Genomic DNA, 23,927 nt, shown 5'->3' on the forward strand with positions numbered 1-23,927 from the left:
AGCTTTAAGGTATGTCTACATGGCAATGGAACACCTGCAGCTGGTCTGTGTCAGCTGACTGGGGCTTGGGCAATGGTGCTGTAAAATTGCAGTGTAAACATTCAGGCTCGGGTCAGAGCCTGGGCTTTGGGACCCTCCCCACTCACAGGGCCCTAGAACTTGGGCTCCAGCCTGAGCCTGAATGCCTACACCATAATGTTACTGCCCCGCAGCCCAAGCCCCATGAGCCCAAGCCAGCTGTGAGCGTTTCACTGCAATGTAGAAAGACCTTTGGCTACAAATGCTAGAATTTCAGAAATGTAAGATTTTAAAACTATCATACCCAAACTGGAGTATGACTGAAGCTCCGATAAAATGTTTGGTATGTTGATACATAAATACATACAACAACATTCTTCTTATTCTAGTTGGACATAAAACTTTGCAAGTTTTTAGTGTGTGCAATTAAACTGAAAATCATATACCACCCTTACATGAACCCCAGTTTTTAATAGCGATTTCTTTCAAGTTTAAGGATGCATCAGTGTGTCTTGATTTGACTGTTCAAGAATACCAATATTTCTAGTTGTCACATTATCCAATATATAGTCCTTGGTGTAAAATCCTCTTGATATCTAATGACTCCTCATAAGGAACTCATGCTGATTCGCTTCAAACCATGAATTACCTTTAATTCATAGCTTGAGCACGCTGCCAAATTTTGTTTTTTGTGCTCCCAGGTGACTGTCCCTGACATGATAGAGAACTTCCAACAAGCCATTAGACACTTATGAAACAGATAAACATCAAGCAGCACATTTCCATTTTAAGATGGGCTTCTACCAAGTATTATCATAATCTTTGGGATTCGGAAACTACTGGTATTTATTGCAACTTGTTTAAAGCCATGTGGGGAAATTCTGGACCTACTGAAGCCAATGGTAAAACTCCCATGACTTCAAGGTGGTCAGGATCTCACCTGTGGTGAATCCCAGTTTTATCAGTGGGATTCTCCGTGGCTTTAAACAAGTTAAATAATGGCCACTGACTCATTTTCAGCTTTTTAAAGAAATTCTTCTGATTTTCAGTGTAATTTTTTACCACATTGAATAGGAAAAGAGTGCAAAAATTGCAAGGAAGTGTTTGCCAAAATGTCATGTGAAATTGTTCACCAAGTTGTTTTGCATGTTTTTGAGTAATCTGAATTTAGCTTTTCTCTAGTTACTGCACAGGCTGTAGACTATAGTCTGAAGGCTCACAAAAATCCGATAAAGATAAAACAAGTTGTTGTTTCTGTCCGACCCATTAAATTTTCCTGTTCCAAGTTTTTAATGGTTTCCGATAGTTCACTGAATCCATGAGTAGGACCTTTTAATACTGTGTTAATATAATAAGTATAGGAAGACATTTTATGACAAGGAAAGAATACCATTATGCTTACATTCTTCTTTTTAGCTGGGCTTTTATGGAAACTACCCAAGAGTACTCTGCAGTATGACTTAGAACACAGGATGTGCTTGATTAAAAAGGTTCTGGGTGCTTTCCAACTGGACACAGGCCAAGTGCTAACAACCAAACAGAACAAAAGAACTTGATGTTTGAGGATGACATACTCTCAATGGTAATTATATAACACAAACCTCAGTCAAGGGCTGACTACATACTCTTGAATTCATGGATGTTGACAGATGATCCTTCTCCTTGCAATTGGTTGCACCTTATCTTTTGCTCCTTACTATGCTTCATAAAAAACTAATAGGAGTAGACTGGTTATCAATTTATTGTACTATATGTAATCTATAAGAAAAAAACGAACAACCATAAGAACATAAGAATGGCCATACTGGGTCAGACCAAAGGTCCATCCAGCCCAGCATCCTTTCTACCAACAGTGGCCAATGCGAGGTGCCCCAGAGGGAGTGAACCAAACAGGTAATGATCAAGTGATCTCTCTCCTGGCATCCATCTCCACCCTCTGACAAACAGAGGCTAGGGACACCATTCCTTACCCATCCAGGCTAACAGCCATTAATGGACTTAACCTCCATGAATGTATCCAGTTCTCTTTTAAACCCTATTATAGTCCTAGCCTTCACAACCTCCTCAGGCAAGGAGTTCCACAGGTTGACTGTGCGCTGAGTGAAGAAGAACTTCCTTTTATTTGTTTTAAACCTGATACCCATTCATTTCATTTGGTGCTCCTAGTTCTTATATTATGGGAACAAATAAATAACTTTTCCTTATTCACTTTCTCCACCCCACTCATGATTTTATATACCTCTATCATATCCCTCCTTAGTCTCCCTCTTTTCCAAGCTGAAAAGTCCTAGCCTCTTTAATCTCTCCTCATATGGGACCCGTTCCAAAACCCTAATCATTTTAGTTGCCCTTTTCTGAACCTTTTCCAATGCCAGTATATCTTTTTTGAGACGAGAGGACCACATCTGTACCCAGTATTCAAGATGTGGGTGTACCATGGATTTATATAAGGGCAATAAGATATTCTCTGTCTTATTCTCTATCCCTTTTTTAATGATTCCTAACATCCCGTTTGCTTTTTTGAAGAAGATGAGAAGCCAAGTGTTATTGAGGACTGGTCAAAAAAAAAAGAAGAAGAAGAAGAAGATGAGAAGCCAAGTCCTGTAGTTTTTTCACAATCCTGGATCATCCTTTGGAGAGGAAGGATAGCCCAGTGGTTAGGGCACTAGCCTAAGACTTGGGAAATCAGGGTCCAGTTATCTGCTCCACCAGACTTCCAGTGTGACCTTGGGCAAGTCACTTAGGAAACTGAGACACAGAGAGGCTATCTGTAAAATGGGGAAAATAATAGCACCCTACCTCACAGGGGAAGGATAAATACATTAAAAGTTGTGAAGTGCTTTGAGATCTACTGAAGAAAAGCACTACATAAGAGCTAGATACAGTTATTATTGGTTTCAGCTACAATACCTTTTTGATATATCTATATATAAATTTCATATTAAAATTGTATGGCTAGGAATAAAAATATCACTTCAGTGGGACTACTCATGAGTCAAGTTACTTATATGTGTTTGCAGGATCAGGCCTTTAGGCCGTTGTGGGCCCGTTCCTTGACACAACTCAACACACCCCATCTGATCTCCTGCACTGTGCTGTGGTTTCTCATGCCCCCTGAGTTTGAGTGTGACATTATATATTTTAAACATTAAAAAAGTAAAAAATTCATACACAAAAATACTTGGCTGTGAAACAATTTAGGTTACCATAATAACATGCTGACACAAACCCATACAAGCAAGGAAATGGAAACTTAAGCCATCTGACAGTAAATACTCTGTGTTCGTCCACCTACAGGCACACACCTTTCTACCATACACCACACACCATACATAAAAACCTTAATTCTGACCCTGACATGCACAGAGCATTGTCTATTGGAGCAGAGTAAAGCAGCATGTAATCAAGTCTCAGCGTGACCAAAGCATGTTCCAGAATCTTGGCACCGGCCTATAAATAGCACCTAATTCCTAAGCTGGCAGGAGGATAGCTGGGTAATATGATGAATGTGAATACCTTTGCTCCAACTCCTGATCAAAGATCACAAGCAGATTTCTGAGAGAACTGATGGGATCAATACGATTGCCAACAGGAGTGATATTAATGGGACAGGTACTCTCAGGTTTCATAAGATTTGCATGTAATCATAAACAAGATGAAGGACAACTGTGACATCGACTCACACACGTGTCCAGCGCAAAGATACCTCCCACCATGGATAGAAAGAGATGAACACACCTGTGCCACATCTGTTTAGCAGCAGCAGCTCAAGATGAAATAGTGAAAAACAGATCCAGTTAGCAGCACTATAAGTGAGATACGTGGAGTTGGTGGTTAGAGACAAGAATCCCAGCAGGGACAGAGCTAAGATTGGGATGTGTGAGCTCTATAGCATGGAGCAATGGTGCTGGTATATGCAGGAACCATAGTTTTACCAGTAGATCCTAGAATCCCAACCATACCTCAGGAATTATGGAACCACAGAATCGTAAATATCTTGCTATTAAAATGGATAACGATAGCAGGATCAATAAATCTGCCATCTAGCTATGATTATTTGATAATATCATCATTGGTTTCACCCACAAATCTGCTTTGCTTTCATTCTCTCCTCAGGCATGTGCAACCAACTCCAGCTGAAGTTAGTGGAAGCTGTACATGCAGATCTAAGGGCAGAGTCTTGCCTACCATACTTTAAGCAGCACAATGGATTGCCTCCTAAGCAATATAACCTTCCCAAAGACCTATGGAAATTCTTGGAAGTTGCCTTAACAATTTCTTTGCAGTGAAAGGGAAAAAATGATAGTAACGGGTTAGCTGATCTTCATTTGGAAGCTAAAAATAAAAGTAACTTCATTGCCGCTCTGATCTGTCATGTGTAAAATCCATCACCGACCATAAGAAGGCAGTTCATTCCAGCAGAAATCTGATTGATAGCACTGGAATTTTAGATCAAGCAGCAGAATAGAGAGCAACTGGTTCATAAAATGTACTCAGTGTCTTCGAGTTTTATATCAGGCTTCCTATAGAGAGCTTTGGTCCCATTAAATGCACTATATACCACTGAGCTATGAAGCGCTGTTCTTTTGAAATTCAGCTTATAACTATAAACCATGATTGACAAGTCTATTACTGTTGGATACAAACTATTGAAATATTGTATTTTATAGTATACTCACCAAAATATTTTTCACAGTGGAATCCAAATACACTTGCTTTAGGAGCAAAATCACTTTAAGATGTAGTAATATTTTTTATGTTTTACGAGAGAAAGTACTTCATGTAAGCACTGCATCACTTAGAGATTCTGGCATATGAATTTATCCTTTCTTTTTTCAGGATAGAGGGTCCAGTGGGTGAGATATTTTTTTAAATCTGAAATCATTTCCAGAAATAACAATAGAATAAGGAAAGGACTAATCTGATGATAACTTTGGAAAAATAAATATCGCTCACGTGCGCCAATTTATTTTTATCGTTAGCCAGATTTCATAATTCTCATTAAAATTTAAATGATGACTTTCAATTTTTGCATCCAATCAAAAGAATTAAATACACTGAATTTAGAGGGTCGGTGTTAAAGACTCATTTTGAAAATCCTTACTCATTCAAGTAGCTTTACTCAGATGAGAAAAGTTGCATGACTATTTCATGAGTCAAGGAGTCCAGAGGTTAAAACAATGGAATGGAATGCCCGGATTCTAGTCCCAGCTCTGTGATTGACTTGCCATATGACTTGACCTCAATGAGACCTCATCTGTGCACAAAGTTGTACTGATTTAACTAAAACTGGTTTAAAATCCATTTAATTAAATCAATTCAAAAATGCGGTGTAGACACGTTGTCATAAATATAAAGGGAAGGGTAAACCCCTTTGAAATCCCTCCTGGCCAGGGGAAAGCTCCTCTCACCTGTAAAGGGTTAAGAAGCTAAAGGTAACCTCGCTGGCACCTGACCAAAATGACCAATGAGGAGACAAGATACTTTCAAAAGCTGGGAGGAGGGAGAGAAACAAAGGGTCTGTGTCTGTCTGTAGTCGTCTTGGCCGGGGACAGAACAGGAATGGAGTCTTAGAACTTTTAGTAAGTAATCTAGCTAGGTATGTGTTAGATTATGATTTCTTTAAATGGCTGAGAAAAGAATTGTGCTGAATAGAATAACTATTTCTGTCTGTGTATCTTTTTTGTAACTTAAGGTTTTGCCTAGAGGGGTTCTCTATGTTTTTGAATCTAATTACCCTGTAAGATATCTACCATCCTGATTTTACAGGGGGGATTTCTTTATTTCTATTTACTTCTATTTTTTATTAAAAGTCTTCTTGTAAAACACTGAATGCTTTTTCATTGTTCTCAGATCCAAGGGTTTGGGTCTGTGGTCACCTATGCAAATTGGTGAGGCTTTTTATCCAACATTTCCCAGGAAAGAGGGGGTGCAAGTGTTGGGAGGATTGTTCATTGTTCTTAAGATCCAAGGGTCTGGGTCTGTAGTCACCTAGGCAAATTGGTGAGGCTTTTTACCAAACCTTGTCCAGGAAGTGGGGTGCAAGGTTTTGGGAAGTATTTTGGGGGGAAGGACGCATCCAAACAGCTCTTCCCCAGTAACCAGTATTAGTTTGGTGGTGGTAGCGGCCAGTCCAAGGTGTAATATTTTGTACCTTGGGGAAGTTTTGACCTAAGCTGGTAAAGATAAGCTTAGGAGGTTTTTCATGCAGGTCCCCACATCTGTACCCTAGAGTTCAGAGTGGGGGAGGAACCGTGACACACGTTAACATTGATTTAACCTGGTTTATACTGGTTTAGCTTAAATTGCATCCTGACTGAATTAAACTAATTTGCTATAAACCACTTCTAAATCCATCCAAGTGTCCACACAGGGGTTTAAACACATTTTAGTTAAACTAGTACAAATTGGTGTATCTTGGTTTAACCAAATCAGTTTAAAAAACACTCCAGTAGTTAAAGTGATGCAGCTCTGAATTTAGGCCAGATCCAAGCCTCATATGTAGTTTGCTCATATGTAAAATGGCAACTATAATAGTAACCTATTTTACAAAGTTGCTAAGTAATTCATATTTGTAAAGCACTTCAGGTGCAAAATATTGTGGTCTCAATTCACTTCTGCCTTACTCCAGTTTTACACCAGCACAACATAATGGAAAAGGATGTAACTCAGTGAATAATCAGGTCCTCCGTGATTTTCTTTAAGTGTGTGATTGTCAACTGTCCCAATGTGTATACAATTCAAGACCTGTTTTTTCAAAGCCAGCTTGCATAAGCCTAATATATAATGTATTTTTACTCTTCCTTCAGTAAATAAATGCTAAAATTCTTCCATCAGCTATTCATCAGGTTGAATTTTCTGTTGTAAGAAGCTTAGCATCTGATGACAAATTAAAAGTGATTTAATTTTGGCAAGCTGTACAAATAAAATTGGCATTAATTTTGCTTAATAAACTCATCTTTTATATATACACCTCTGTTAGTTAATGCTTAAGAAGAAGAAACAATAATAAGCGCAGAAGAAAAAACTGGTTTGTGGCTAATTTTTAAGCACTGTTGAGAACACCAGAATGCCAGGACAAGATTGTATGTAAGCTAGGTTCAGTTACCTTTGGAGAACTAAGATCATTCCTTAAGATAAACGTAAAACAAAATATAAAGCTGGAAGTAACAATACTTACGACTTTTGTGGCACTGACTTGGTGGCAACTTTCCCTGCTGGATCACTCCACTCTGTAAACAAAGGAAACATATTTCCAAATGTCAAAAGATTACTGTTGCCCTAAGCTCTCAACCCACCTAATTATACGTAGTTTCACAACATGCCACAATGCATAATATGTAATCAAAAATGGCACCTTAGAAATTAATTTTTCATCTTTGTATTAATGATGTTAAGTAGGCAACAAACAAACAAACAAACAAACAAACAAAAACTCAACCAACCCTGATTGTTTGGATTAAGGACAATAAAGACCTACTTTGTACATTGTATCCTGAGGTCGGGTGCTGGGAATCCTACAATGAAGAACATAAAAATGTCAGGATTAGTTCACTGAAAGCAAGAAGACGGTAGATGCATCTTCCCTTGTTAGACTAAGAGCACTAGTATAACATAAACAGAGAAGGAAAATACACCAGAGCATGTGCCTGAGAAGAGAACACCACAATTTTTTTAAAAAACTGTATTATCTGTACATAAGAATGCTACTGAAGTGTAATTGCACTGCTCAGTACCTAGCCTATTTTAAGCCCAAATGGCCAGATTCTCAGCTGGTGCACACTGACTTAGTTTCAGTGTGGAATTCACACATCAGTTTACACCAGCTGATGATCTGGCCCTTTAAAGTCTTACCCACAGATGTGTACATGTGGTTCCCATTTAAGATAATGGGAAGCATTTGCATAGGCTGAACTTGATCTTGAGTTTTAAAATAACTATGCATTAAGTTCAGCAGCATTACTCTTCTTTTTTGCTTAAAATGTCATTATCTAAAACTGAAATTCAAGATGTTTTGGAGTGCTATCTTAGGTACACTTGACAAAGACACAGGAGTGAGATCTTCAGCTGGTGTAAACCAGTGAAGCTCCAGTGAAATGAATGAAGCTGCACTAACTTAACATCAGCTCAGGATCTGGCCCATAGTGTGGAGCGCACACAGCATTTTGCAAACAATGTGCTTCTCACTGACTCAGAGTAACGTTTAACTACATTCTTAATTTCACATTCTTTTCTTGCTTGATCTTTCCCTTGGCTTTACAATCAACAATGAAGCTTTACAATCAACCTGATGCCAAATCAGCCTTCATCTCAAGCAGGCCCTAGTAGATTGTGATGATTTTAAATTAAGCCATTATTTACAATCTAGTCCTATAGACAGGCACCACTTTGTTAAAAGTCTTAGATCTGTAGATGTTAAAGTCATTAAAGCCCTCGCTACACTTTCTCTCAGGGCATTATTAGTTCCTAATATTCTGCTGCACTGTTAGTCAGTCCCTTGTGAGGTGAATCATGCCTTCAAGAGTAAACACAGCACTTTAAATTTGAGTGTCAGAGGGATAAATAAATTGTTATGATAAGCTCTGCCTTTTCTATTGCATTATTTTACAAATAGGGAGACTTAATTATTTTATGTAAGATGAGGACCTATAATAAGGTTTATCTGACTACATGTTCTTATCTATTTTATCTCTAAAACCTATCAATTTGGCTCTCTCTAACTGATTTAGTGGGACGTTCTGAGTAGGCAATCTTATGCTGTATTTTTCACAGTAAAGTTAACTAACTTAGAAACATCCATGTTCTTTCCTCTTTCCTAAAGTGTGATTTTTTAAAAGCCTGATTTATATTTCATAACGTTTATCATAACCTCACAGGTTTTTTAAATGCAAAACTCTCATTGAAGTTAGCAAAGGAGTGCAGTACATGGTCCCCTTTTTGGAGGGCCCAGAAAAAAAAACAAAAAACAACACAACCAGCACTGAATTTAGTCCTGCTCTAATTTAAGAAGATACAGCTTCCAGTGTGCCAGACTCCATGCTTACTCATATAGGTATGAATCCACTTTGACCTAAATGGATTCTGTGGCGTTTAGCCAGATTTACAGTAATATAAACAAGTGGAGTATTCAGCTTAGTTAGGAGTTGCACCCAAATATGAATCTGTCCTGTGATGTTTAATGCAGGAGCATGTAAGTGCATTGCCATTGTCAGTAGTGGAGCAGAACAATGATGTTTTGCTGGAATATGGCATGGTAGGTGTTTGCTTTGTTTTAATAGCAATAGCCACACTGATTTCACATTAGCTTCAGCCAACACATGAAGGCAGGGTTTGGAATGGGAGAATCTCTGGCAAATAGTGACAACTGGACACAATTGGTGAGGGGAAAACTGATTTTAAATGTCTGAAATAGTGCATGATTGCAAAAACCTCTATTGCTTGAGTAAAAGAATCAGCTTTTTATTGTCTTCAAAGCTGTAGCAGCCTCAGAAACTGTTGACATGGTCCAGCCCACTGAGGGAAGAACAAAACCCCACGCTATGGGGTAACATTTCCAGCTCCCCCGGAAAGTATGACTCCAAGTGTCAGAGATCCACAGCAGTTCAAATCTCAGTATAAGTCACCACTTGCAGGTTGGGTCATCTGCAGGGACTGAATCTGGGACTTTGCTAAAGTACCAGTCCTTTTAACTGTAGAGGAGGAACAGACCCATATACTTCTTCACCCATATACTAGTGGTTTCAGTGGGGACAAAGATACTCTTGGCCAGTGTGTTACACAAACAACGGGAGAAAAAATAAGCATATTGTAAATATTATTTGTAATAAAAGACTCGTTTGAAAACATAGATAAGATTCACCTTCCTTTTATCCTTTACTGTAACTTCTGAAGTTCTGAACAAGCAGCCCTATCAATTTGGAATTCATATTAAAGAGAATTTTCATCTCAAGAGAATTTTGAAAATGAAACCAAATCACAAAAGTAAAGTTCCAGATCTTCAAATTGGGCTTATTTAGGCTCCTAAAATTGATTTCAATGGAAGTTAGGAGTCTAAATATCTTTGAGGATATGGGTCAAAGTGTCTAGTGAAGATCACTCATATCTGAATGAATAATAATTAATAACCTACCTGCACCTTGCTTGGGATGGAAAACTTGGTCTGCTCAGCCTTGCCGGGGGTGTGAATAGCAGTAAGAGGTGGAGGCCAGGAATGGGTCATCTCCTAGTGGGGGGAAAATATGTTTTTGAGAAGACATTCACTCAATTAAAAAAAAAAGAGAGAGAGAATTACCCCACAGTTGGCCATCAAACCCTGGACTGATTAACAAGGCCAACATCACATATCTGCTTCTACAGGGTGAGGGACAGGTTTGCTCAGAAGGCATCACGAGTCCTTACCTGGTGGATAAGCTCCCTAATTATACAGTGATCACATACTCTCAGGAAGCACAGTGGAAACATGCTTTAATGCTACTAGTCCCACCGGTGAAAATTTCAGCTATGTCCAACATGGAGCTGAGATGGCCTTCAGCAGGTTAGCCGCTGGCTCTACTCCCATGGCCAGATATCTTAGGTATGTGTAATGGCCCCCCACTGTCCTAGCACCTGAGCAACTCTCAATCTTTAGTGTATTTAGCCTCATCCTCCTGTGAGGTGGGACAGTTTTATTATCCCCATTTTACAGATGGGGAACGGAAGTACACAGAGATTGACTTGCCCAAGGTCACACAGGAAGCCTGTGGCTCAGCAGGGACTTGAACCCAGGTCTCTCAAGTCAGCACCCTATCCACTGAGCAATCCTTCCTTTCTAACCAGCATAACCATAGTCTTGCACTTTTAACGATGTGTTTAAATGTCTTCATGGAAATCTCTCAGGTATTCAATGGCACAGGTCACAAAACACAGAAGTGTGTGTTTATTGGAACGCTAAGCGTCTGATCATTTTTCTGCCGAAGTCAATGGTAGTTTCCCCTCTGATGCCAATGGGACAGACCTGGCCCATCCTCAGAAAAGAAAAATCAGGAAAAACACAGATAGTGCAAGTTTTAGGCAAAGCTTGTCTATGCCCTTGCAATGAGTGCATTCCATTTTAGATGCTGCTCCATTCTTTCTTACCTTTGTTTGTAATTTGAGGAATATTCCGACAGGTAATATAATACATGTCTCTGGTGATCGGTTACATCTTTGTCTCATTGTTTTTCTTTACTTTCAAAGCTCAGAAGAGATTCTTTTATGACAAACAAAAGAGAAAGAATGTCTCATCTATGAATTTCTGCATGTGACAGCGATGTTACTGGCTGTGTTACACTAGTGCAGGTGTTTGCAGCTTTACTCTGCTCTTAAAAACCTACGGCTGATCACAACAAATCTTACAAGCTACAGCTGCTTTGTTTCTCCTGCAGCCCTAGCTGACATTCTGCAAGTAAAAAAGAAAGAAGACCTTGTTAAAGGTTAATGTTGTGAACCATCAATCACAACCAGTCCCACCTGAGGGTGCTTGGCTCAGCCAGCTAAAACATGATGAGGATGGTTGCATTCAGCTGCAAAGATATTTTCACTGTAGAAGTAGCCAGTAAATACTTTCACTTCCCTAATTATCCTTCCAGAGATCATGTGATATGCTTTACTGAGGTAAGGAAAAGTAAATGAAACCACTCACTATGCACAGGGGACAGTCTGCTCTCTTTGCGCCATTCAGGCAGGAGTGGGAAAGAACCCCAAATCCCTGTAGGGGATATCCCTGTTGTGGGGGAATCCCCAGTGGACAGAGAGCAAACGAAGCTCCTGCATACGGGGAGGAGCACATCAAGGGTGAGAAAATGTCCCTAGGGGACTGCCAGCAGAAGTCAGAGTAGCCCCCATGCCGTTCTAACCTACGTTGGGGTCAGAGTTGGGGTAGACAATCAGGGAGCCTTGGTAGGTTGGATGGGTCACTTTGTGGCACATCCCTTCAATAGCAAGAAAATGATGAAAGGGAGAATATATGAGATAGGCCAGTGGTTCTCAACCTTTCTGTGAGTCAGGACCTATTTGTAAACGTTTATGGCCTGTTGTGACCCACAAAATAGTCTGGGGGTGAAGGCCCTGGGGTGGTTTCAGTCAGGTCCTGCCCCCTGTGGGATAGAGTTGCCAATTTTGGTTGGATGTATTCCTGGAGATTTCATCACATGGCATAACCTTTAATTAAAGATTAATTTTTAATTCCTGGAGATTCCAGGACAATCCTGGAGGGTTGGCAACCTTACTGGGGGGGGGGTTGGGTCCTGTCCAGCACTCACTCTACCTTGGCGGCCATCCCACAGTGGCGGCTCCTGCAGCTCCATTGCTCTGGGGCTGGTTCTCGGCTTTGGGCGTTGCAACCTCTGGGGTTTCGAGAGCCACTCAGGTTTCAGCCCCACCCCCCTGACTGGACCAAATTTGTGTGAGTGGAGTTGTGACCTGACTCGTCGGGTTGCAGCGCCACTCATTCAAATTTGGCCTATCTGGATGCCCATCATCGTGATGGTTGGGCCAAACCTGAGTGGTGCTGGGACCCCAGAAATTGCAGTTCCTGGAGCAGGGAGGCGAGCCCAGCCAGCCCTGTGCGACAAGAGCCACATGAACTGCCACACAACCCTTTGAAACATTCTAGCAACCCAATTTCGGGTCCCGACCCATGGGTTGAGAAACCCTGACATAGACAGAAGATGGAGACACATTCAGATTTTAAGACAGAAGCCAGCCATACAGTAGAGATAAATTCAGGGCTTGATATCAGCCTCATCTTCCCTGGCCATTAGGGGGTGGAAATCCTTTAAATGTAGATGCCTTAGCTTCTGGGGGAAGGTGTCAAGGAATCTTTCGAATATTTCTTGAGTAACTCCTCTGGCTGTCTTGAGGATCAACTCAGTGGACCAGGGACACGAGAAAACCTTTTACACTTCTCTTTGCTAGAGGGAAGGGACACTCTGATGTGAAGCCGTTGAAGACGGAAGAATGAGTGTGATATTATTTTAGAAAACTAATATATAATGGGTGAAATCCTGACCCCGCTGCTGTTAATGGCAAAAGTACCATTGACTTCAGTGGGGCCAGGATTTCACCCAATGTATTCATCTAATTCAGTGGCAAAACCCCCATCCCCACCCCTACACTGACACAGAGTTAAAGTTGTTTGGTGGTGTGTTGCTGCAGTGCAGAACGTTGAGTTGAACAAAACTCAAAATTCTGAAAATCAGGAAAAGTGCAATTAAAGTTGACTATGCAACCTTAACCCTGCTCTCTTCCAGCAACGTCCCATATGGCCTGTTAACACACATACCTTTCCCTCTGCCAACCCCAGAGTTGCTGAAGATCTTCACCTCCTTTTACAATCTATTCACTCTCACCCACCGGATTCCACCTAACGCTAAAGAGCTAGTGTATGCCGTACTGAGGTGCACTGGCAAAGATGGATGTGCAGGGCTGGGGATGCAGGGGCATGGGGTGCACTGGCAGAGCTGGGGATGCAGGGAAGTTTGGGTACACTGGTAGAGCAGTGGGGTGTAGGGGAGTTGGGGTGTACTGGCAACGCTGTGCGGTGCAGGAAGTTTGCAGTACAGGGGGTTGGGATGCACTTGCTGATGTGGGATGGCACTGCAAGAGCTCAGGGGTGGGGTGCCATGCTCACCTCACCTGACCCCCCATAACATCTCTCCCCTCCTGTACCACTTAACCCTAATTTATCCTCCCCATAGCCCCCTCCCCTCCTATTGCTCCACTTCTCCATCCTCTAATTCCCCTCCTTTCCCAGGAAGCAGTCACATGCCTAATTCCCCCCCTCCCAAAGACTGGGATTACATTCCCCCAAAATTAAATTGCCACCCACAACTTTTAAATTGTAGCAACCTCCACTTACTTAGTCCAAAGCTCCTTTTCCCTTTGATGGGGCCTTGTGATTAACTTATTCTTATTACGTTAATTGAAGGAAGAGTACACAGCCATCAGTCTGAATTCGGCCTGTGGTTCATTCACTCAGTAGTACCCCACAGTTTAATGGTGCAAGGTAGCAGAAAGAAACCAATTTTTTGGGCGGCCAGTAACTTGGGAACCCCTTAGTCACATGATCCCAAATTTGGATCACTAACGCTACCCCGGGCCTTCATGTGACACACCAAATGTCAAAGCAATTGGAGTAACCATTCAGATTTTAGAGCACATACAAGAGCTGAGATTTAAAGCATACAAAATGGCGGTAAGGGAATTCTAGTCATTTTTCTGTATTGGCACATGCGCACTGTAAAAATGTACTTTTTCTCCAGTACCGTTCTCAACTTGGGTCCCCAAAGATTTAGTGGATGCCATACATTATCTTGGGAAAAGCTCAACAGATTGAGGCCACATAATATTAATAGTTTGACCTGTAGCTTTGCTAACAAAAAAACAACTAGAAACATTCTGAAAAATGGCTATTTTTAGGGGGCTTATATCTCTGTATCCCCAAGTTCAAATGACCCCAATTTGGGTCACTCACCCTACCCTGCATCCTCCAACTTTCAAAAGAATCTGACTAAGCATATTGATTGTAGAGGTCTTGGAAAGGTCAACCGTTAAGCAGAAGTTGTGACACAACCTTAACTACGGGTTGAAATACAGTTATCTGTGGAACAGAACATGTCAGCTACTGTGATAACACATTCAAAATTACACCACAGTTTTAATGTCAGTAAGCGAAGAAGAATACCACGTTAGTCAAGATGTGATGGGTCATGAAAGCAGGAGGAATATAATCATCTAACGTGCTAATAAACCCAGGACAGACACCCCAGCAATCTTGTTTAAAAGACTTTTAAAGATTTCAAAGCCTTGACTTTACATCTCATCTGAAAAATATACCCTCTAGGGCTCATGTTTTCCTTAACAATATGCTGGCATTGGTACCGTAGACTTGGGCCCTGATTTGCATTGAGAACTGCCTACATGTGCAGAGTCCTACTGAAGTAAAAGAACTCCATGTGGACACACTCATGCATTTCCGCTGTTCTCAAGCCAGGATCTGAACCTCAAGCCCTGATCCTGCAAAAACTTACGCATACGTTAACTATACTCAGGAGTAATCCCACCAAACCCAACTGGACTACTCACTTGTGTAGAATTACACACATGCACCAATCTTTGCAGAATCGTGGCCTTAAAGGGAAGAATGCCACCCATTGAATCATCAACATTATACCTTGCAACACCTTGTTTTCACTTGGTGGTCCACCTCCCAAATACTGGCAAGGCCTTACTCAGTTTAGCTTGTGAAATTTGACATATGCCAGCAATGATAGCAGGGAATCACACCATTTCTTTTTCCAGGGATAAAGTTCAAAAATTTAATAAATCCAAATTTGGAAGCATTTAGAAATTCCTGAAAGTAACAATAATAAAACTGAGCATATGAAATGTTTTAAAGTGGAATATAATGGAAGTAAAGTAAGTCCACAAAATCAAGTGAGGATTTATTTTCAGATGGTTTGGACTTAAAATAATTCCAAAATCATGTTAGCTGATGGATTGGGCATATGACTATTATCGTAAGTATGCATACATATTTTTATAGACCTGCAGATCAAATGGGAATGTAAAGTTACACAGTTGGTTGGCTTAGAAGTCACTGTGGTCCACTGATGTAGTAACATCAAGCGTCCTCCTTCCTGAAACTTATTTAAACATTGTTTTAATTGACTCCATGTGTTTTATTTATTAGGACTAGGCACGCTTGTTTCTTCAGCTAAATCTGCTTTTTTCTAGCTGTAAAAGCCCTCAGGTAAGTAACTGAGAAGTACATGTGCAGAAGGGGTCTAATGAATCACTGTTTTTTCCTGACTGAACTCTTTAAGAGCTGTAGAGACACTGGCCAAATCAGGGCTCAAATGGAAAGGGAGAACTGGGAGTGCAATGGGATTTGTGAGCTTCTGCAAAGCACATCTGAGCTGGAGAATTAAGCCCAGGGAAAAAGGGGCAGATGGAAAAATAGCTTTGCAAAACCAGACCCTCAAGTTAATTGCCTCTTTCAAAGTTTAGTTCCTTTCCCCCATTTCAATTTTTCCTTAATTTCCTCCTTGTTCAAAATAAAATGTTGCTGGTGTGTGTGTATGTGTGTGTGTGTTTTGTTTTTGTTTTAAATTCAGGCAAAAGGTGCTGATCTAGAACCACAGAAATCATGACGGAAGAGGGCTGCTAGTCTCCACCCCCAGGAAGGCACCTTCACTTCCTACAATGAACCCTAGAGTGCCTTGTCCAGTCTAATTTGAAATACCCCAAGAGAGATGCAGCTTCTGCTATTTCCCTTGGAGGATGAATTCATGGCATGATAGATCTCACTGGGCCAAATGATGCCCTCTGCTATATGGTGTGGATAAGAAATCTACAGAAATCTACAACTCTGGTATCACCCCTCCCCCTAGCCCCAGCCACTCCATGTAATGTCTGGTCTGCAGTTTTAGCGGGCAGCATTAGGCATGGGGAGCAGGCATAGTAGCTAGGAAGAAGGTACTCTCCTTGGCATGATCCCCTCCACTGTGGCTGGATTTCTAATCTGCTCAGAAGTTACTGCTGGCGAAGGAGTTGGCAGGGACTGCACAGAGCCATGACTCGCGTAAACTCTTTGTCAACCTTTCCTTATCCATCAGTCCCTTCAGCTCCTCAACTAGTTCTGTAGCTCTAAACTACCTGCAGTTTCTTGCTCACACTTCATATTAAGCTTCCATTGATAAATAGTTTATAAAGGGTTGCTAAATGACTAATAGATGTTACCACACCTGAATACTGTGTGTTAAAGATGGCTATGAGCACACCAGTAGAATGTGTTATAGATGGTTCTAAGATGAAGATATAAGCAACCTGTTGACTTGTTGGTCTATCACAATCAATTCACCATTTATTAAAACATCTGTTAATGGTCTATTAACCCTTTATAAACACTTACCAGTGGAATCCTAATATAAAGTGTGATTAGTCTCTCAATATCTTGCTAGCTTTTGCACTTGCGCAGCCCTACCCATTTTCTCTCTGCTAGGAAGTTGGTCAATTTAGTAACACAGAAGCAGCATCTAAATTCTATATGTGCTGGGCAAGCTGAACTGAAAAAAATCTCAGTCAGCCACCTCTAAAGAGAAAAGGCTACGGCAGGTATAAAAAGCAATGCAAACTGGAGCTCAAAGCTAACAGAAATGCAAATAACCAATAGGGTTTTAAAACTAATGATGCAAAATAGTCCATGTGAACTAAAGGACAATTTGTTTGTGAGATCACATGGGGACATCCCTTCCACATTCCTGACCAGGAATTTGGAATAACCAAAGAAAAGACTACTCCAGGGAATCCACCCTCGGTTTTTACACTGAGCCCAATACATACTGGGAGAGGTATTTGGGGATTGTCTCAGTGCTGTGTGAATACTCCAACAGTGTGAACATGATCAGAAAGCTCATAGTTATGCATTTGACTATCACATTTCAGTGAATTAAGAAGCTCCTAGGAACCAGTGACACAACAGCTTGTTTGTTTCTAAGACATAAAAACAGCTATGAAAATAACTTTAATGATGTCCTAACAGAGAGAGCCAAATTCCTCGGTAAAGGCACGAATGTAGAAAACTATTTACCCATGCAGACAGCTCAACAAATGTATCATCAGCGGCATATGACTAGCTCACATTATATGAAGGAACGACATGGCTGCATTTGCAATGATGCCTTAGTCATCCTAGTAAATCATTTATCTTGTTAAAGTACAAAAGTCTTCTACAGTGAAATGAAAGACATTCCAAAATCCAAATTCTTTTTCAAAAGCCAGAATTTTATGCTATAAATAAAACCACTCATCTTCTCCCTGACCATAATATCCCCCCCCCCCCAAAAAAAAAAAAAAAAGTATTCACCTTGTAGTTTTTTTCCATGACAACAAATAAGTACCCCAGGCTTGGCTGGTGTATGGGATGGATACCATATCCTCCCGTGCTAATATACTTGCTTTACGTTCCCATATTTGCAGAGCAGAAAGGACTGACAAAAAACACACTCAGTGAAAATGAATTTAGAAATTGTTTTAGAAGCTAACAGAGGTCAGCTATAAACATTACAACATATGTTTTCCTTTCCTGTTTTGCTAACATTTGAGGACTATTTACAGAAAGAAAGTGATGGCAATAGGAATATTTTCTCTTTCTACTGAGCTTCCAGTTATTCTCCTCCATTCTTTTACTGCATACTTTCCAAATATACTTCCCTCACACTTCAGCTTTTATAACTAAAATATACTGATATTCCTTGCTTAGAGCAGTTAAGAGACAATAAAAAATAGCAAATCATGACTGACATATTTATTGCCCTAACAAATCTTGTGTAGGCGAAGTAAAACAATGTTCCATTACAATGGGAAGATAGCTCAGCTCGGGAAACTATTTTTGGGAAAATAATGAAGCTACTATATACAACAGTGTTAGAATTTAGTGACTCCGGTCCACTCCAGAAAGTAGTTCCAGTCCATATAATAGAGTCCACTCTGGAATTTGATTAGGAACAGTAGATTAAGAAGGCAATGAGCATAGGGAGAGAGAGAGAGAGAGAGAGAGAGAGAGGTCAAAACCTTGGTACTCCTGACTCAGGCAAAACTTCCTTTGGCTTTAGTAGGAATTTTAGTCGAAGCAGAAGTCCTAAATCAGGTCCTTTCTGAAAGAAAAACTAGTCCCCTGTGGGGTCATAATTAAGAGTTTGCAGTTTACCATCGCTCTTCTTGCCATGTTTAGGTTATTTGTGTGAGTAACATGTAGAAGGGCAGTGACAGGCTTTCAGAACTGAATCAGCAAAATGGAATAGTATCGCCTAACAAACCAGGCAGAACTTTATGGGGAAATAGAAGGGAAAGTTGCCATACAGGGGATTAAAGGAAGGGTGAGGACTCCCAAGATTGGAGTATCATGGGAAAGACATCCCAGATTCACAGAAGCTGGAGCTATCCTGCACAGGCAGCTGCCCCCCTGAGCCTTGCTGCCATTGCCTCAGTCATTAACATTAATTCCTTCCTGGGTTTCCACGTGTAAATCAGGGGTTTGAGCATGGGATGATACAGCTTATCCGCAACTCAATCCGCTTTGGCCAGCCAACACCCTGCAGAATGTCTACATAGCGGCATCTGCAGGGTCTCCAGGAGAGGCCAACAGATGATGCCACTGAGATGGCCCCTCCCCTTCCATGAAGCCAAGAGCATGGTACAGCCACTCTTCTCGTATAAGTGGCATGGGCAATCAAGGCCCCGCAGCTTGACTAAGCAAGTGTGCCATGCTGTTCCATATGAAATATTAACACATCTCAAGAACCGCCCCATTGGGTGGAATCATCTGCTGGGAGAGATCCTGCTTGAGCTTCACCTAGTTCAGGGTCCTGTCTCTGACAGTGGCCAGCCCCAGATGCTTCAGAGGAGGGTACAAGAATCCCACAATGGGCGTGAAGTAATATCTTTCACTGGGCCAATTTCTACTGGTAAAAGAGACAAGCTTCTGAACTTACACAGAGCTCTTCTTCATGTCTCACATTAGGACCCAGCTTAAGCACTAATAGTTAAAAACTGGCTCAAACACTAAGGTAGGATGTTTAATATCCTTCCAAAATATGTTAATGAGAATAGCTGGAGTTACAGACATTAATATGATCCATACAAATGTCTAGTACCTTTTTTGATCCTTTTCAGCCACTTGTACCAGAAGTCCCCTACAAAAAAACCCAGCATCTTTCTGCATCTCATTCTGGGTGACTAAACTAATGACTCTGTTACCCAATACATAGTGACGAAGTCTTGCTGTGGCCTAGCACCGCTAATGCAATGCCTCCCACAGCTTCCAACCCCACTGACAGGCCCAGTCATATTCCATTTATTTTCTTCATTCAAAATGATACTCGCTTGGAATAATCTCCTGGGATGGCACATCTAATTTCCATGCAGCTCCCAGGAGACAGGAAGTACACACTGAACTGTTATATTCCAGCATAACATCCTGACAATAGAACAGCATCATATAAACAAAAGCACAATGAGCAATAAAAAGCTAATTCTTTGAAAAGTTACTAAGACCAACATATAATTTCATCTCTGCAATTTAAAAAACATTGGCAGGGTTCCTTCAAGCAAATAAGCAACTGTTTTCTTGAAACTATTCAGCACTGGCAATTGTTTAAGGGAATCTGGTAATTTGTTCCATCCATTCAGAGCCACACAAGCAAAAAAGCATGTCTCATATTGACTGTTTTCTTCCTTGAAACCCCCAAACTTAGGGTTTGCACTGAGAACATAATTACAATTTACAGTTACAAAACAAGACTGTAAACACCCCATGGCGCTACCCTTTGCACATTTGTACAATAAATTACACCACCTCCTTTTCATTGCCAGACACAATCATTTTTTTCATACAAAATACAATGACCGGTTATTTATCCACACGACGAGACAGATCTATGTAACTTATTATGAAGCACATTTAATTTCTGGAGCACTAACACTTGAGCAGTGAAAAGAAACATCTCCAAATGCAATAATGGGCATAACTAAACTGCACAATTTGTTTTGGAGAACTAGCATTGAAACATTTAATTCTACCCTGCACACTCAGTCTTGGGTCCAGTCCAGCCAGTTTAAAATCCACATCCTTACAATATGCCGAAGATGATTCCACTCTAATCCCCAAGGATTTCAACATCAGCAACCTGACCCAATAATACATTAGCTTTATTCTTAATACAGGCGCACTGATCACTTGATTTGGCATATAGGGGAAGATTAAAAAATGACACTATGTTCCATTTGAGTTTAACCCAAGTTATTTCATATAAACTGTGATTTGGTTTCATTAAAATTGGATTCCAAACACAAACAATTGAAGCTAGCACACAGCATTGTATCGTGTATTGAAAAAGTCTTTCCCAAGGCTGCTTTTTTCCTCAGACCAAAGATTCTGCCAGATCTCCTGCACTGCCTTAAGATCTTTACTGGAATATGAACTTTCCTGCATATGTGTGGAAATGTAGCTCTCCCTTCTTACTGTGATGGACTGGCTGCATTGTGTCACCAATGCCTCCTACTGAAATGTCAAAATCTCTCAAATGTGTGTCAGAAGGCTGAACAGATAAACATTTGGAGATTCTCGTTTAGCTCAAGCCTCTTAGAGATTGTGGTTTTTTCACCATTTCCTCATTTTCTTCCAAACTCCCACGCATGGAGTGGCTTCTCCATTTCCCTACCAGTTTGCCAACCCACCTTTCCAACCTACCACAAGTCCCAACTAAAGATTCACTTCACTCACGATGCACACAAGCTGCTCGCGTATCAGATCTTCTCTATGTCTGCCTCTGAGACTGTACAGACTAGCTCAGTGAGCTAATATCTTTTATTGGACCAACTTCTGTTGGTGAGACAGACAAGCTTTCAAGCTACATAGACCTCCTCCTCAGGTCTGGGAAGGGTACTCAGAATGTCATAGCTAAATACAAGGTTGAACAAATAGTTTCACATAAGTAGTTAGCACATATTCTAAGGGACCATTCAAGGAAAATTGGCTGGTTAACACCCCCGTAGTCATAGGAGTAAAAGAGGGGCTAGTGAGTTACAGATTGTTGTAATAACCCATAAATCCAATGTCTGAGACTGTAAACTCTTTGGGGCAGGAATGGTCTCACTTTGTGTCTGGTACAGTGCCCAGCACAATGCTGGAACCTAATGAATAAATAACTAAAAAACAAGTCCTAGCTTCACTTATAACTGGGAAAACCCGGGGTAGCCAACAGTGCAAGGCACACTATAGTGATGACTTAGCAAGACCCAGGTGGCCAGAGAACTCCCGCAGTTGGCATCATAGATTCTTAGTTTCAGAGATTCCATGGCCAGCAGGGACCATTGTGATCATCTAGTCTGACCTCCGGTGTACCACAGGCCAGAGAACTTCCCCTCAATAATTCCTAGAGCAGACCCTTTAGAAAAAACATCCAATCCTGATTTAAAAATTGTCAGCAACAGAGAATCCATCGTGGCCCTTGCTAAATTGTTGCAATGTTGCATTACTCTCACCGTTAAAAAAAGTATGCCTTATTTCCAGTCTGAATATGTCTAGCTTCAACTTCAAGCTGTTGGTTTGCTTTACACCTTTCTCTGCTAGACTGAAGAGCTCATTATTAAATACTTGTTCTCCATGTAGGTACTTATAAACTGTAATCAAGTCATCCCTTAACATTCTTTTTGTTAAACTAAATAGATTGAGCTCCTTGAGTGTAACACTATAAGGCATGTTTTCTAATCTTTTAGTCATTCTTGTGGCTCCTCTCTGAACCCTCTATAATTTATCAGCATTCTTCAAAAATGTATCTAAATTACCGGACTATGACATGGATTGTCTTTGTTGCCTTCAGCTGGCTCGAAAGCTCTAGCAGACTGTTCATTAGCAATCGTTTATCAGGGGTCATACGAGCAAGCTGGATAGACGCCCAAGTAGAGACCACCCAGCAGAACCATGATTACTCTGCTAGTTAGCTCTAAGCAGCTAGTGTTATTCATAACTCCAGCAAGTGTCAAGCAATGACAATTGCCAGTTATTATACGAAGTGGAGCTGGAATAAACCTGCCAAAGAGTATTTTTTCAGTACAACATGCAATTTATTATCATGTTCCAGCAATTACCAAAGGGAGTTGTTGATCTCACTTTGCTGGAGAGATACAAAGGCTAGATGCAGTAACACGGCATTCTTTTTGAAGGATAGCTTGTATTATAAGTGAAAGACACTATAAAATGACAATGCTGCGGCAAAAGCAGACAGAATGATACATTTAGTGAAATCCCCAGCCTCAGCCATTTCAAAGGAGAACATAAGCAGTCAGTATAACATTTCTAAGGGCTGCTGTATCCTTTCAAACGAGATCGCTTTCTTGAAGTTTACAGTTATCACATTAAGAAAAATGGTAATGAGGAGATCATGAAAACTTCTTTTAAAAGTAACAAAAGCTTCAGTTGGCTGAGGAAAAAAGAGTGACAACTGTTTTCATGGAAATAGGCCTCCAATGAAGAACTCTGCTGACACTTTGTTCTCTTACGAGGGAGTGCTTCATGACTAAATCTGAGCCCCAATTTGTATTAAAGTATCTGCAGTGATCTCCTTGTGCAGGCAAACTGGAAACTCAGCCCTCTTGTTGACTAGGTACGTAGGCCTACAGGTTAGAAAGCCCAAATACAATTTTAGCCAGACATGGATTCAGTTTAAAACAAAATGACTCACCTCCCAGAACTTCCACCCCTTCCTTAAACCAAACTCAAATCTTTTTTGAGGTTCAGAACAGTTTGATTAAGTCCCCTCTCATCTAACGAGAGGGCGAGAGAGGCAACAACAATTTATTTAATAAAAGAGGCCTGTTTTGCATTGTTCGCAGAGATGCACAGATTCTAAAGCTGGAAGGGACCATTGTAATGTAAAGCTACCACCTAGCTTTTCTATAGCATTTTTCATCACACTATGTAAAACGTTTTGCGAAAAAGAGACTGGTGTCATTATTAAGCCTGCAAGTCTGTGACAGAGGTCACAGAACCTCCGGGACTTCTGCAGCAGCTGATGCGACTGATTCCAGGGCCACCTGAGCAGCTGGGGTGGCTCCTGGCCCAACTGCACCAGTCGCTACTGGGGCAGTCTTGGCCCCCCCATCCCCGAGCACCAGCGGCGGTCTTGGGCCACCGTCCTTCCCCCGCAACCAGCGGCAGTCCTGGGCCATGTGCCGCTGCTCCTGCACCCCCCCCCGGCATCAGCGGCCGCCCCCAGGCCACGTGCCGCTGCCCCCCAGCACCAGTGGCCGCGCCCCACCAGCACCAGCAGTGGTCCTGAGCCATGCATCGCCTCTCGCCCCAGAGCACCCGCGGTGCCCCCAGGCCACCC

At 41.2% G+C, this 23,927-nt stretch overlaps 1 protein-coding gene across 8 annotated transcripts in view; it reads right to left on the minus strand.

The window, feature by feature from the left end:
• The window catches only part of AFF2 (ALF transcription elongation factor 2), a 464,322-nt gene that overhangs the window by 206,576 nt on the left and 233,819 nt on the right, over positions 1 to 23,927 (minus strand). For all 8 annotated transcript variants that reach the window (XR_012160619.1, XM_073358389.1, XM_073358388.1 and 5 more), the window contains 3 exons: positions 10,148 to 10,240; positions 7,499 to 7,535; positions 7,199 to 7,250 (listed from right to left, as the gene is read on the minus strand). Coding sequence is in view for 7 of the 8 variants with exons in the window: in XM_073358389.1 (XP_073214490.1) it covers positions 7,199 to 7,250; positions 7,499 to 7,535; positions 10,148 to 10,240 (182 nt within the window). In the remaining variant the exon portion in view is untranslated. The remainder of the gene's footprint in view (positions 1 to 7,198; positions 7,251 to 7,498; positions 7,536 to 10,147; positions 10,241 to 23,927) is intronic.

Source organism: Lepidochelys kempii, chromosome 9 (genome assembly GCF_965140265.1).
Source record: "Lepidochelys kempii isolate rLepKem1 chromosome 9, rLepKem1.hap2, whole genome shotgun sequence".
NCBI lineage: Eukaryota > Metazoa > Chordata > Testudines > Cheloniidae > Lepidochelys > Lepidochelys kempii.